The sequence below is a fragment of the Manis javanica genome, chromosome 1 (genome assembly GCF_040802235.1).
Source record: "Manis javanica isolate MJ-LG chromosome 1, MJ_LKY, whole genome shotgun sequence".
Classification (NCBI taxonomy): Eukaryota; Metazoa; Chordata; class Mammalia; order Pholidota; family Manidae; genus Manis; species Manis javanica.
The window spans coordinates 229,619,717-229,635,978 of NC_133156.1; the positions used below are offsets into that span (position 1 = coordinate 229,619,717).

At 43.7% G+C, this 16,262-nt stretch overlaps 2 protein-coding genes across 5 annotated transcripts in view; one reads left to right on the top strand and one right to left on the bottom strand.

The window, feature by feature from the left end:
* SMC6 (structural maintenance of chromosomes 6) overlaps positions 1–3,221 on the top strand; it is a 71,285-nt gene extending 68,064 nt beyond the window's left edge. For both annotated transcript variants that reach the window (XM_073216247.1, XM_073216250.1), the window contains 2 exons: positions 894–991; positions 2,725–3,221. In XM_073216247.1, coding sequence (XP_073072348.1) covers positions 894–991; positions 2,725–2,845 — 219 coding nt within the window. In that variant the 3' untranslated portion in view covers positions 2,846–3,221. The remainder of the gene's footprint in view (positions 1–893; positions 992–2,724) is intronic.
* A 5,968-nt stretch (positions 3,222–9,189) lies between these two features.
* Positions 9,190–16,262, bottom strand: part of VSNL1 (visinin like 1) — a 96,490-nt gene continuing 89,417 nt past the window's right edge. For 2 of the 3 annotated variants that reach the window (XM_017649891.3, XM_017649890.3), the window contains exons 3-4: positions 11,867–12,082; positions 9,190–10,470 (exon numbers count right to left, since the gene is read on the bottom strand). In XM_017649891.3, the coding sequence (XP_017505380.1) occupies positions 10,273–10,470; positions 11,867–12,082 (414 nt within the window). In that variant the 3' untranslated portion in view covers positions 9,190–10,272. Of the gene's footprint in view, positions 10,471–11,866; positions 12,083–12,231; positions 12,550–16,262 lie in introns of those variants that run through there. The other variant, XM_037026593.2, reaches the window with a different exon arrangement.

Here is a 16,262-nt window from a genome sequence, read left to right on the forward strand (position 1 = left end):
TGGCAGCTTTGTTATTAAGTTATAGGCCTCCCTAGCACAGTGTTTTTCAAAGACATGAGTCCATTTGTGTAAGCTCTGATTATTTTTGTTAACTTTAGGTTATGGTTATATTACAGATATGCCTGATGGTTGAATTTATATAATACAAGCCATTAAGCAGTATAGATAGGATGCGGGTACCTTGTCTGCCTCCAAAGCCTGTGTGCTAAAACATCGTGCTGTACTTAGTATTGCTGCTAGTTTCAGAGAGACCTTTAAAAATATGTAGTTTGACTTTTTTCCCATTATTTAACTTAGAAAATGTAAGCACGTGGTTTAATTTTGATTAGTCAAAACCTGTTAGGGCTAAGCATCATTTTTCTATACACTGATATGTTTTTTTACTTAATTTAGAGATTGAATCAAGAAATTGGTCTGTAAATTCAAGTTGCTTCACATTGTAAAAATTGTAGAAGGTGTTGGGACAGACGCAGGATTTTTAAAATACCTTAATCATTGAGGGAAAATTTGAGAGACTTCATAAGTTTGCAGCTAGTCACTTTTGATATTGTTCTCTGTGTGATTAACTATTACTGTACAAATTAAATTCATTCTGTAATAGTTGTCTTTTAAATATTTTCTGGTTATTCTAATTGCTAAATATATTTGAGGGAGGGAGCTATACTTACAAATAGTTTGACTATAAAAATCACCTGGAAGATACATATATTCAGTTATTTTGCCCCAAAGTTTTGGATGTTACCTTTCCCTGTATGAATTGTTTTGCATCATGGATAAGGTAATAGGTGATCCCTGGATAGAAAGCTGAGGGTGTGTGGCAGCCAGCCTACTGCTGCTTTTACGGGAACATGATTGACACAATAGCGGTCTTAACTTACAACTTTATTCATCAGGATATGGTTAACCGGAGAATTGCAATGGACATGATACTCAAGATGGCAGATTCCCAGCGTTTCAGACAATTTATCTTGCTTACCCCTCAAAGCATGAGGTAACTTTTTTTTTTTAATGGAATAAAGAATCTTAATAATGACATTTTAAAAAATTATGAAATAGTTCATGCACACATACAATAATAAAACTATAAATAATAAGACAATAATAGAGACTAATACTGGAAAGCACATGGATCCGCTACTCAGCTTTATCAAATCTTAGCATTGTAATATACTTTCTTCCCTTTTTTTTTTTTAGATATTTTTTTATTGAAGGGTAGTTGACACACAGTATTACATTAGTTTCAGGTGTACAACACAGTGATTCAACATTTATATACATGATAATTCTAGGTACCAGCTATCACCATACCAAGTTGTTACAATATTTTGACTATATTCCTTATGCTATATATTACATCCCGTTTACTTATTTATTTTACAATTGGAAGTGTGTACTTTTTTGTGTGTGTGTGTGTGAGGGCATCTCTCCTATTTATTGATCAAATGGTTGTTGACAACAATAAAATTCTGTACAGGGGACTCAATGTTCAATGTATAATCATTAATTCACCCCAGGCCTAATTTTCATCAGTCTCCAATCTTCTGAAGCATAATGAACAAGTTCTTACATGGAGAACAAATTCTTACATAGTGAATAAGTTACATGGTGAACAGTACAAGGGCAGTCATCACAGAAACTTTCGGTTTTGATCACGCATTATGAACTATAAACAGTTCAAATATGAATATTCGTTTGATCTTTATACTTGATTTATATGTGGATACCACATTTCTCTCATTATTATTTTTAATAAAATGCTGAAGTGGTAGGTAGATGCAAGATAAAGGTAGAAAACATAGTTTAGTGTTGTAAGAGAGCAATTGTAGATGATCGGGTGTGTGCCTGTAGACTATGTGCTAATCCGAGCTAGACAAGGGCAACAAACGTCCACGGATGCAGAAGATTTCAGCATGAGGTAACTTTTTAAAACTCCCATATGAATGTATGTATCAAGTATATAAAAGGGGGATGAAATCTCTCATAATCTTAATTTTCAAAGTGCGAATGCATAAATGGCCAATGAAAATAAAATTTAGCTCCTTTATCAGAAAATTTAAGATAAGTTTTCCTTTTTAGATATTTAAATTTTTGTCTGCATTATCTCCCTTCCATAATGGAAGCAGGTTGATTTGAATATGATTATTGACTTGGTACTATTTCTGTTTTCAATGTGCTCCTTTGTGGTTATCATGAGAAAGTAATATAAGGTGAATTTTGTAATTCTATTTAAAGAAACAATTCATAATTTACCTACTCTCGACTTTTCCTGGTGACCTACAAGTCTTTCTAAATAGGTCTACTTTGCTGTCAGTCAGCATCTGTTGGGTAACTAAAAGGTGTCAGGCATTGTATCGCTTAGAGTTGATACTCTGTCTCCAAAGTGGTCATTTGATTCATTCAATCATATGGGGATTTAAATTTGTGATTGGCAATATTCACATAACTCCTTCCTGGCTAGAAAAAAAGAACAAGAGTTGAAATAGTTGATCTATAAATTCCTCACTTCCTTTTTCCTCCCAACTGAAAACCATGGCATTTAGCAGGAATGAATGCCATGAAATGAAAAATGAAGACACATTATGTTTTTACTACAGATTTTATGTCTCCTAGGCTCCAGATATTCATATCCCTATCAGCAGATAACAGCCAGTCAGGTTTATACTTTCATGAAGTATTAGAATATTTTTACTTGGAAAAATGAGTGATTAATTTTGCTTCTTTTAGCTCACTTCCATCAAGTAAACTGATCAGAATTCTTCGAATGTCTGATCCCGAAAGAGGCCAAACTACGCTGCCTTTCCAGCCTACACTGACGCAGGAGGAGAGGAAGACCGACGCTGACTGACAGGCCGCCGGGCCCCTCGTGCTGAAGGGGTTGTAAAGGGAAAGTGGTTCAGCAGTATTTTTATTTGATGACATAAAATGACACTGAAGATACTCTGAAATAAAAGAAACTTCTTTATATATCTGACTATAATAAAATATGTAAATAAGCCTAGAAAACCAGCTACAACCAGCAATTTCAAATTACTGTTATTTTACTTTGAGAAAATCAGTTTCATGGTAGTGGTTTAAAATCTTTTTGTTTGTTTGTTTTAACCATCTACTTTCATTGATTCTTTTTCAGAAGTGAAATATTGTACATATGTACATGTACGTATTTGTTTGGATTCATTTCTGTAGTATTTTGTAAGAGTTAAAATAAAAACTTGAGCACCTGATCACATTTAGCTTTGCTTTTCAAGAATATTACATTCTCATTGCAGAGGGTGGGGGCACACAGGTGAGGTGGTCTCTGGATAGGGACCAGTTTATGGTGGATTTATTGTACATTTTCCTTATTTCTTATGAGGGACCTACGTGAGACTATGAAAGCTTGGGTCAGTCCCTGCACAAGTCTCTCTTAACTCTACCTATACAGTTACAGATTTGAGGTGTAATTGTATTCCAGCAAATTTCAGATGCTATTTATAAGACACTTCTGTGGACCACTATATCTCTGCCAACTCTGACACATGCTTTTCTCTCAGTCCTTCTACCCATCGTGCCCCCAGCTAACCCATGTCAGAACTGGATTATGGCCCAGCTCTGCATGCTGACCTGCGCTGTGCTTGCCTGGTTTAAAATCCGTGTGTTCGCAGTCCAGGGGCTCTCAAGCTCTGGCTCAGCTGAAAGAGGACACAGGCCAGAGGGACTGTGTAGACCTGGTGACAAGAAGGCTGGGAGAATCGGGATGCAGGGTGGTTCCGCATGGAGCAGGAGGCGGCCAGGAGCCAGAGGCCAACCTGTGGATGGCGAGCTGACGTCACTTATAAGGCACACCCTGATTTTAGCTTTGTTAAAAAGTGTGCTTCTTAGAATAAAATATATTGTTAGAAATAGAATTTATGTTTTTTTTTTCAAAGAAAGCAGGAATAGGATTCCTTTCTGTATTCTCTGTGTTTGCTACTAGGATTAGTGTTAACCTTTTTAAAAGATATAGATATCCAACAAGAAGCATTGCCTATACTGTTGGCAATCCATGTTTATGAAATTGAAAAGGAAGTAGTTTAAGGAAAAAATTGTAATATTTTAAAAACATACTGAGAAAAACTGGATTTCGTTTTTTATATTGGTGGAGGAAGGGAGTCTAATTTGGTCTTACTTTGAGATCATTTGGCAAATGAGAAGTCCAAAACTTGTGCTTTTCTAGTCTGAGAACTTACAGAAAGAGGAAATATATGCTGAATGTTTTACACGTTCCCCACTAACCGAAGTCTGACTTTTTAAAGTTACATGTATAACTAATTTGTACCAAAACTATTTTAACATGCATGTGCTGTTTCAAATAAAAAAAAAAGTACCAAATGCATAAACTTAGCTTAGTAATGTCAGTGTCTGAATTTCTGTGGTATTTTTTTGAATGTGATGGTCTCTAAGACAGAATGGGAAATAGAATCCTCAGGTGCCCAAGGTTTCTTGTTGAGTGGAAGATTGGTCATTACTTCCTATACAGTGAAAATGTCTTCAATTAATAATAATAAATATTTCTACTAGTTCTAATTAATAGGTACATTAATTAGTATAAAAGAAAAATATTTTCTTTTAAAATATGTGTGACTTGTAAAAGTAAAACTTTATATGTGCTGAGTGATTTGAATATATCATAGAGCTGAAAGTCCTCCACCCCCATTTTATCATCAGTGCAGCTCCGACTGACTGAGGGATAGAGCCTGAGACCAAGGGAGAAGTGCTCCCTCGGCCTCTTAAATCCTACCTGCTCGAGACTTTGGGGTGAACATGACTATAGACATTTGTGATGAGGTTAGGAAACAAAGGTGTGCATAAATAATACAGTTACTCAAACATAATCCACACTAAAGACTTCCTATTTCTTAAATATTTTCCAGATTTTACTTCTTCCATCCATTCCTCATGATTTTTTTTGCATGCCTTCAACATGTGGGGAGACCAAAATGCTGCCTTTCTCAATAAGAAACTGTTGGCGGGACTCAGGAGCTCCACCAGAGGTGTCCACTCCCATGAAAACCAAGTGCTCAGACTATCTTGATTAGAAGTCCTGACTACTAATTAGATGTGGTACAAATTAGTATAAATAATTACGCCCTGAGGGATTTTATGGTTAGATCCGTGACACCTATACAGATACCTATACTTTGACCAACTCAGATTTTCAGGAGAACTGGTCTGAAACTTACAGTTTAAAAAGTTGAAGCAGTTCCTGATATTTCATGACTTGAATTAAATGACCATGGACTTGAAGATATATCAAAATATTATTAAATGGGAATATTCTTTGTTCTTTAAAGGGTGGGAAAGTAATAATGTGGATATAAATTAGCTGCATCTTTGAGTCAAGTGATATTTTATTTTTAAAGTGTATGTAATACTGATACCTAACCTGTTACATTTTGGCTAGGGCATCTGGGTAGAATCCATAGAAAGAAAGTAAAGTGGCCTGAAAATATTCAACTCATCAGCAACCTCAGGTGGGTTTTTGTTGCTTAATTTTTCTCCAGTTTAAGGATGTAGAGATTAATTCATTCAAAAATGATTAAGTTCCTGCCATGTGCTAGCAACTCTTCTAAGCACTGGAAATACTATGGTAACACTAAATGTGTCCTCATGGAACGTAAGGACAGTTAGGGAGACATTGCACTGTGTTTAATTTCAGACCATGGTAATTTCTATCAGTATTGATAAAGCAGGGTGAGGAGAATGGGATGCTGTGGTATTTCAGATGGAGCACTAAGGAAGGACTTCAGAAGGCGATGTTTAAGCAGAGGCCTGGAACAAGGAGAGAATGAGCTATATAGGAAGATGGGCAGCAGTTCCAGGCAGAGGAAATGAGTCCAAAGCCCACTGGGGAAGAATGAGCTTCCTGTCCAGGCATCAGAAGGCCAGTGTTGCTAGAGCTTCATTCGCAAAGGGGATGGCACAGGGTTGAGATTCAGAGGTGGACAGAAAAAGGCAAGATCATTCACGGTCCTAAGCAAGGTTTCAGATCTGGACTAGAGAGCATTTTCAAAGAATCCTTGGCTGATGTGTGAGTAGGTGGGGGTAAGAGTTTGGCAAACCTGGAAGGAGCAAGCAATTTGGAGACTTTGGCAGAGGTCCAGGTTAGAGACCACAGTGACTTGGACTAAAGTAGTGGAGAGAGAAGCGTTCAAACTTGCAGTCTGTAGGCAGTGGGACTTGCTGATGGGAATATTGTGGAGTTGTGAGATGAATCAAGGATAATTTGCCTGGGGCCTAAAAAACTGGATGAATGATGGTGCCATTCATAGAGATGGGGAAGATGTTGAGGAACAGAGGTCACTGGGTAGCTTTACACTGGTTAGTGTACAAATGGAAAACTCTTAACATGACTTAGGTTCTGGAGATCCAAATTCTGTGCCCTAAATAGTTGGGAAACTTAATTGCCTACAAGAAAATACCTCAGGAGACAGTGTCATTTTATTTAGAAGCTCTAGTTGACTGTCAGCTTCTCTCAATCCTTGCACATCCTTTGCAATAAGGCTCTGAAGACTTATGTTTAAGTGTGTTTTACTCCGTGACATGATTTCCAACTGGTGGAGGAAAAATCATCTGCCTCTTTAAGAAAATAGTTCATATTATTTACCCGGAGACTGATCCTGAATGCAAGATTACAAGAAAAATGAAGCCTTAAGGCAATGTGATTTCCTTTTTAAAATAGTTTAGAGTTCTTCAAGAAAAAAGAAAGGAAATATGGAAATTTAGGACTTTGAATGCAGAAGTTGAAGCTAAATAAAAGACATTTGAGGGTACTTTGAGAACAGCAGCAGGAGTTGAACAGCTAATTAACATGGTAATTAAATTAGCAGTGGAATGTAAGCTAGAACTAATAGAACCCAAGCCTGCTTGAATGATTAGAAGAAGCCTGTAGTTGGTCCTGTTCCAGGAACTGCCTGGCTGGTTGGGGTGTGGAGTCTGAGGACCCCGGGCTGACGGTGTGTGTTTACTGGAGCTCAGTGGCAGCCGGTTACGGTAAACCCGCCCTTCAGTTCCTGGGTCGCTTTCATCATTGGGCCCTGTGGCGGTGCTTTCCTTTTATGTCCATTCTTCATTCCTTGTGGCGGGTTGTATTTTCTAAACATAGGCACAGTAGATCCCTGTGTTCTTCTAAACTTTGACTTGCAGAGTCTGATCTCCTCCTGCCTAATCTGAGCAGACTTGTACCTCACTTAAAACCCATAAGACGCAGTGGACATGACACTGTAACTCCTCAGACTGTCTGGAAAGGCAATGGGAAGTGAAAATCCCGCCTGGGGCCCTGGAATACTCAGGCTGCATCGCTGGGCTGTGGTGGAAGCAATCTGATGTCCCGAGGCTGCCGTGGGGTGAGGACGCCTAAAGCAGCCTGTGCGGAGAAACCACACCGAGGAGTCCTAAGACCACGTGGGAGATGCCTTGCCAGCCCCAGCTGCTCCAGGGCCCCGTTTCAGCACAAGCTGGGCTAGATGATTGCAGCTGCATGAGAGCCCCAAGCCAGAATCCTCCATGTGGGCTCTTCTCAAATCCCTGATCCGCAAAAGCCATGGAAAACAATAAAATTGTTGTTTCTGTTTTAAGCCACTAAGTTTTGAGGATGAGTTGTGGAGCCACTCCCATTACTATCCACCTGCTAGTTTCTCATAATGGGAGGTTTGCTTTTGTCTTATATGATTTGTTGTTCTTTTGTGAGAATACATTTTTCATTTATATATATTATACTGCACAAAAAGTTTTGTTCTTTTATCCCCCTTTCAGCATTTTAAAAATGCTGCTGTATATGCCATCATCTGTCAGCTTCCTGCTGACACCAGGGGATGCATCCAGCACGTTTTACTTCCCTGCCCCTCTAGTAATGAACTAGATTGCCTCCAATTCCCACACCACAGACAGCTGCCACAGACATCCCAGGACCTGTCCCAGCACGGCCCTCTGTGAGGGCTTCTCGGGCAGTATACCTGCGTCAGAGGGCATACGTGCACTTCCTCTGACAGGTGCTGCGGGGCTGCGCAGGAGGTCACTGCCCTGGTCTATACCTGAAGACTACAGCAAGCAAACAAGATGCTCACTTGCTGGCCCAGTTTCTACACTGGATTTTAAGGACCAGTTAGTCGGCTTGAGGGTTCGTTTTCCATTAGTGCTGGAATATCCACGTGGCTCACTTCATTCAGGTCTTAAATGATTATGTCACCTAACCAATCATGCATTTCAGCACTCTGCCCCTCTTAGCTTGCTGTGCTTTTCTTCATTGTTCTTACAGTTTGTGTGTGTGTGTATGCACCCGCGCATGCTTGGTTGTCTGTCTCCCCGCATAAGGCTGGGTCAGGTGCACAGCAGGTGGTTCGTGAAGATTTGCTGTGAATGCACCGCTCAGAGCCTGACTTAACCCAGTGCCACCCCAAGGAGCCTCCCCACTGCTCACCCCACCCCGCCCATCCTTCATCCCAGGAGAGAATATTAGGAGGCACTGAACCTCTCCCATCTCTCCCCGCCCTCACTCTGGGCTCGCCAAGTGCGTGGGTTAAGACACCAGAATGTTCTATTAGCCCTTGGGACTGGTCTCTCTACGGGCAGAAATTTGGTTTGTCAGTGTTTAGGTACCATCGGTGTCCTGAGTGGGGTGAGGTTTGCTTGCTCACAGTCTCTTGTTGAATGTATGAATGGAATCATTAGGCCCTGGTCTCTGGTCTTAGATAGAAGATGGGAAGAGTATTTAGAAAATAAAGCATTCAATAAAAAGTGAATAATATCACACTGTACTGTCTGATACTATAGCTATGAGCAGCATGTGGCAAATTTTTAGCTCAGTCAAAATGAAAAATTAAGCTTCTCAATCATCCTGGTCACACTCGAAGTGCTCAGTTGCCCCGCGTAGCTGGTGCAGATATGTTGACATCCGCGCCGAAGGTCTTTTGAACAGCACTGTCGAAAGAAACTCCTAGGCATGTTCTGAAAATACAAACCTTCCTTCGAGTTCTTGAAAGAATCTCTCCCTCCTTCCTTCCTGATGGTAAAAGGGTCAGAGTTTTGTTCCATCATTAAAACTTGTGATTTGGAAGGACAGAAATGGACCCTCCAATGTTTGTGTCTCATTCATTCTTTTGAAGGACACATCTCAGCCTGCTAAATGTGACTTCACATAGCTGTGTGGAACACAATGCCTTGTTAACACCACAGTCACACTGAGATACAATTTATTTTCATATACTGAACATTTTTTTAGCACGAACAAATGTTACGTCTTATTCAAACTTTACATGCCATATTAATTGTCTTCTTTCGAGGGCCAGGATGAAGAGTTGGGAAGTTGCTTTTTTCTTCTTTGATATTAATTCTTTGAATTCCAAAGTTGTATGTTAAAGGTAGATTTGGTAAGTTGTTGCTAGCTGACCCTTGATGGTTATGAACATCTGTTGCAGATTTAAAATTATGAAATAAGAATTGAGGGGAAAAGGTCAAATGTTATAAATTTATTTGGGACATCTATTGCCACCTCTTTGGAAGCCTTTGAAAATTCAAACAGAAATCAATACACTTGTATCTTTTTTCCTTTAACATTCAATAAATAATATCTTTCTGTGTATATGTATATATAGATATACTTAATGAGTCATTTAGCAGGATTTTTAAGTTTTATACTAAATTCCAATACAGCTCTTCCCAGATTGGTAGGATGCAAATGAGGTAAGAATTAAGGCAAACCTAAAAGGCATGCAGATGTAGTATATTTATATTCACTGGTAATACAAGGTCTTGTGTGTGGACTACATAGAGGGGCTTGGCTCCTGTGTGTATCTGCCCAGTGCTATTTTATAGAAGGATGGTGACACAGCTTGTCATGAAGTTACATTACCATGGGGTGGGGGTGGGGGGTCTCCGTGCTACTTACATTATGTAATCAAGGAGACACAAGCATTAGCAAAACATGAACAAGAAACCATATAACTCTTTGCAGCACATTTCTGCCCAGGCTTTGGAGGAGAAGGAATTGTTTATGAAATGGTATTACACATATCACATTGTGGCAGGTTGTCTGTCTGTTTTATAATATATGCTTTTAAAATTCATTAGCAAATGACATTCTCATGCACACAAGTGTTTCAAACACAAGAAGCAGTCCATTTATAGGTAGTCCAAGCAATATTTGTGTGTGTGTGTGTGTGTGTGTGTGTGTGTGTGTGTGTGTGTGTGTGTATGTGAATAGCTGCAGACTGAATGGAACATTGAGACTTTTGTGCAGTCCATAGCGTTGCCCTCAGCTCATTTCTGAATGTCGCACTGCAGAAGTAATACGATGGAAGGGTCGCTCTTTGCAGCTTCTTTGAATTCATCCAGTGTAATTTGGTCATCTTTGTTCTTATCCATCTTGCTGAAAATCTTATCTACTCGCTGCTCGGGTGTGAGGCCATCCTCATTCATTTTCATCATGATCACAGTGCCCACCATTTTGTAGATGGCCTGGGAAAACAAGAAACAGACCATGAAGCTCTCCTTTGATAGGATAAAGAACTTACATATACTTCAAAGGACTCTTTAAGTGGTTTCAAATGACAAGGATATAATCAAATATGTGTGAGTCTTGTGGCCAGTTGGCTATAGAAGAATTTTGTGTGACTCCCAGGTTTCCAGCTGGAGGAACTGCATAGAAAGAGTAGCTCAGTGGTCAGATCAAAAGCAATGGATTCAGGACATTCAGGGGGAGAATGAAGAGTTCAGTTTTAAACACTGAGAGTTTGAGATGCAGGTGATATAGTCGACGAGCATTAGCCCTTGGAGACTGAGGAAAAGATGAAATGTGGGCCCAACTGAGGAATTAAGGAACTTAAAATCTGTGAAGGCAGTGAAGCAAGGTGGACCAGTAAAATCCAGTCTTGAAAGAAGCTAGTTTGGGAAAGTGGTGGATCAGGGACTCTGCTCATAAGGTAAAGAATAGGAAGATTTCAATTTTATGCAATTAATTCTCAATATGCAAATTAGGACCTAAGTAGAAACTTTTTGTTTTAGGCGGGTGTCTTAAAAAAATACATGTCCACTACACAAAGACTTGTGGCATATGGTCATAGCAGCATTAATAACAGCCAAAACGTAGGGACAACACAGATGCTCATTATCTGGTGAACAGATAAACAAAATATGACATAGCTATAGAATTGAATACTATTTTAATAGTCACAGAAAGGAGTGAAATACTGATAAACCTAAAACACAGTTAAGAAGCCAGACACAAAGACCATATATTGTATGATTACACTTAACATGAAATGCTCAGAAAGCAAATCCTTAGCGACCAAGCAGATAGGTAGTTTCCAGAGTCAGGGGTGGGAATGGGCAGGGTGCATAAGGGATTTAATAGGGAGAATGAAAATTTTCTACAATTGTATTAGGGTGATGGTTGCATACTAGTTTTACTAAAAATTGCACAAAGTGGGTTAATTTATGGTCTAAATTGTAACTCAGTGAAGTTTTTAAAAATGGCAATTAGAGAAGTCATGAGCAGTATCTTATGCCCACAAGATAAAGCTAGTTTGAGGCAAAGCAGAGCTAAGCCAAGGGCCAGAGAAACTGAGTCCTGATAATACCCTCTGTGCCCAGTGGGCTTATGTTTGTGGCAGATCTGACAGCGTGAGCAGCTGGTTAAGATGCCCACTGTTAGTGGACAGGGCCCAGCAGCTTGGATCTGTGACTTTTCCCAACATTGCCCTGGAGCAGGGGGCCAGGGTGAGTCAAGGCTTGGCATGCAACTAGCAGGGCTCCCGGCAAGGAAGGAAAGAAGCCACCACAGGCCGGTGCCCAGGAAGCTTCTTCCTGGAGTGTCTGCCCTCTGTGCCCTGTAGCGCAGGTGCTGGCCGCTCACCTCAATGATCTCCAGCATCTCCACTCGGGTGATCTTGCCGTCGCCGTCCAGGTCATACATGTTGAAGGCCCAGTTCAGTTTCTGCTCGAAGCTGCCCCTGGAGGTGATGGACAGGGCGCAGATGAACTCTCGGAAGTCGATGGTGCCGTCCCCATTCTTGTCAAAGGTGCGGAAGGCGTGCTGGGCGAACTTGGAGGCATCTCCGTAGGGGAAGAACTGCAAAGCAGAACACACAAGCTCATGCAGGGAGGTGAGAGGGTCGCAGGCCCCACCCGGGCTGAGGTCTCAGCCGGGAAACACTGTGCTGACAGCACTGCGGGTGCTCCCCCACCCCTCCATGCTGCAGGTGGAGGGGTCAGGCTTGCCTGTCTGGATAGCGGTTGGCCCGGCCGATGCTCAAGGCCAAGGGCAGGCACAAGGAGGCCATCTCGGCGTGTCTGCAGAGACACCCGGCTGTTTCCTGGCGGGGAGGCTGGTGACATGCGGCCTTTGTGTTGGCGGGGCCTAGAGGCAGGCCACTAGAGCCCTCATTAGTGGCTTTCTGATCACCCCCTGACAAGGACAGCAACAGGCAGGAAGCTGTACGGTGGTGGTGCAAGAGCTTCCACACTCCTCTCAGTGTGAAAACCTAGGTTCGCCTCCAGGGGGGCCGGCGCGAGGTTGCCCAGACCTGGTTTCCCCTCCCACTGGCTCAGACCCCCACCTGGCACTTACCAGCCTGGGTGTGGTTCCAGTGTCCCATTTCTTTTTACAGGGACTTTTGTAGAACAGACATTTAAAACCCATTAAAAATAGAACATGACTGGGCTTGTTTCTGAGAAACAGAAAAAGGTTTCTTCTTTGAGCCAACAGTTGGCAAGGGTGCTGTGGAGACAGAGAATGGGCACAGGAGGAGGACTCGCAGAGCCGAGAGGGCAGGCCCCCGAGAGGGAGGCGGTGGCTCACCTGCACCCCAGCCTAGGCCCCTCACAAAGGACAGGTGGTGCTGATACCTGACCCTCTGCCCAGCAGCTGAAGGGCACTCTTCAGGTGGGCACTAGAAAACAACTCTCAAAACAAAAGCAAAAAACAAACCAGGTGCTGTTTTTAAGGCAGAAGAGTTACATGTGTGTTTCAGGGTGAGTACAGCCAGCCGATACAAGTTCAAAGCCAATTTCCAAGGCTGTCACTCCCCCTTTCTTCCTAAGCTTCACCGCTTTGCTTGTGAGCAGCTCCATCCAGAGAGCCGGCCGCACACCCAGCCTGGGGCTTTCTCCCTTTTGGAGCCTGTCTGCGCACACCAGCCTCCCAGCACCTTGGTGTCCACCAACCAGGAAGTTCCTCAAACCCCACAGTTGAAGGGTTTTGTGGAGGTTTGGTAACATAGGCATGATTGTTCTTCATCCCTTTCTGCTGTTTGCAGATGTATTTATCTTCCTTGCAGTCAGGGGCCTGGGCAGAGCTGGTCCCTGTGAAAGGGCAGAGCGGAGCAAGCCCCGTGCCCACCTCCCGTGTCTCTGCAGAGCAGTTTATCCACTGGCCTTCTATGTGCAGTGCCATGAGATCACTGGGCATTTTTCTCCATCCCTGGGGGTTGCCTGGTAGTGCAGTGCTTTAACCACTGTAGTTCATGGCATACTTTAAAGTTAGGGGAGATCTGATAGTTGAGATAAAGATAGCTGGGCTCCTTAGGTCAATATATGAAAAATCAATTTAGATCTGAAAATTCTTGAGGAAAAAAATAGATTGTAAGTTTTGAGCTATAAAAGCTATATGTGCCTTGCAGAAGATCTATTTAGGGGCTTTTATAGACAACATGATTGACTGAGGAGACCTGAGTGTGAGCTCAAGGGCCCTCACCTGTCTGGAGGGATTATTTCCTGTAGAATTCCATCTTATCCTGTTCTGAGTGCTCTGAGTTTTTCTAATCAGCTCCTTCTTTTCATGAAATGATTCAATTCTGGGTGAATCACCATAGAAAAATGAAACCACACTCCCTTCAACCTCTTTAGGAAGAAATTAGGGTCTTGAACTCCTATTTCCTTCTGTAAGAGGACAGTAGTGCCTGAGAAGTGCAAATATTTTTACATATTGTTGCTTGAAGTGTGTGGTATTTATTGCCAGCTTCCCGCTTTGCCCTCACAAGGTAGAAGGGCAGGGGAGCTCTGGGGGTCTCTTTTATGAGGACACAATCCCACTCATGAGGGCCCCACCTTCAAGCCCTAACCGCCTGGCTAAGGCCCCATCTCCTAGCACACCACCGCTTTGTGCCCTAAGTTTCAACATATGACTTGGGGGGACATAAACACTGAGTCCATAGCAATGTGTTTGAAAGAAAATAAATTTAGTTTGAAAAAGTTGAGAAACTGTATTAGATGATCTAACATAGCTAGTCTTCAGTAAATTTCCAGGTCGTCTTTTATGCCTTTGTCCAAGTACACTTTGTTTTCCTACTTTGGGTCAAAATTTAAATCAAGTATACACTGTATTTCCATTAAAAGAAAAAAAAAGCCATCTGGGATGCAGCTGCAGACGGTTAGCTGAGCCCGCCGACTGGAATCCAGGATCCCTGCAGCTGGGGGACCTTCCCATGAAGCTGTGTGGCGTGGCTCTGGGAGGAATCCTGTGAGGTTCGGCAGCCTGCCCTCCAGAGGGCACGGAGAGAAGGCTCCTCTTTGGAGAGCAGGGCATGGGGTGGGGCAGCATCTGCTTCAGGTTCTGAGCAGCAGAGCCTTAGGCATGATTTGCAGGGTGAGAACCACACCATCGGCGCCAATCTGCACAGGCATCTTGCAGGTGGAGGTGAGTGGCCAGGTCCTGGGTTCCTGGTGGAAGGTGATGGCCAGCCTGGGCGGCTCACCAGAGGCAGTGTCCTTGGGCCTCCCAAGGGTCCCTTTCTCAGGTCCACATCCCTGGGTGGGCCCGCAGCCCATTTGCTCCCACACTTGGGTGCTCAGAGCTTAGTAGCAGGAGGTTGGCAGCAGGTAGGGGCAGGAAAGACCCTCTGTACCCTGCTAGTGAGACACTGACCTCACGGCCACGCAGTGGTCTGTCCCAGTCACAGGGACAGTCCTGTGCCCCAGCTGTGCTCTGGGAAAATGGGCTCTAGAGGCCGCTAGCCTGTAGGGGGACCAAGGACCAACTTCCCAGTGTAGCATGGTGTCCACAGGAATATGTCGCTGCGGTGCTGGAAACAAGCGTACAGAGGAATGGTAAGGGCATGCCCTCTTTCCGGCCAGGGGCACCATCACCTGTGTGCGGAAGCCAGGCGGTGTTTCCCCAGTCCACGGTGCCCCGCGCTTTCCTGCCTCTGCCCGCGTGGCTTCTCCCGACCGTCGGACCCTCCCCTCCTGCTCAGTTCTCCCTCTTTCCCAGCATCTGAGGCACAGCCCGGATGCCCCCTTCTCCAGGGCCTTTTCTCTGCAAACACATCCTGTTGTCAACCATCTCTCCTTGTATCTGGACTATTTTCATCTGGGCAGCTTTCTTCTGCAGGATGTAAACTCCTTGCTTCGCTCAGCTCTGTTCCCAGCACAGTCTTTGTAACCTGATGAGAAAGCTGTGGCTTGCAGTAAAGGGGCCCCTGAGGATGGAACCTTGGAAAGGAGGAAAGGCCAGCCCCACAGGCCTCCTGGTTCTGCTGTGCTCGGCCCTGCATGTGGACCAGAGAGAACAAGGAATGCACAGCCGTCCTGCCCCATGGGAAGGGCACCGGGCTTTCTGGACAGGCCCAGGAACAGGGCTTCTCAGCAGATTCCACAGGGGAGTGGTGCAGAGTTGCTGGGGATGTCTGCTCTCCTCCTGACTGACAGGCAGAAGGTGTATTTGTCCCACGTCATCCCTTGGACTGGTTTTGGAAGTTTCAGAGATGTCTTCTGGGCTACACATCTTTCCTCCCCAGGGTGCTGGGATGAGGCCTGGCCATGGTGTAGGCCTCAGACTCGGGGCTGCTGCAAAGCAGTGCTGTGTCCTCTTCCTGGGGGTGGCCAGGACCCTCTCAGACGGTGTGTATGTTTTGGGGCTGGGTCACAGCCAAGCTCTGAGCCTGCAGTGGGGCTATGGGGACAGCAGACTCAGAGCAGGTTGCCTGCAGCTCCACATTCAGCGACTCCCATCAGCAAAGCCCTGGGGGGTCAAGACTCCTGCCTCTCCTCCCGTCTGGCCTCCCCTTCAACTCTCTGTCTGGAGAGACTCTCACCGTTTAGCCCTTCTCTCCCTGCTGCCTTGGCCAGAGCCACGTCACCTCGCACGGAGTCAGGCCACAGTCTCATATGTGCCCCCTGCCTCTGCAGGGCCAACACTCAGAGCCACATTTATCTTCCCGAAAATGACATGGCTCAGTTGGTGTCATTCCTCTACACAGAGACACTCGGAATCAAATCCAAACTCCCTCACCTGCCATGTGCGAGCTTCTATG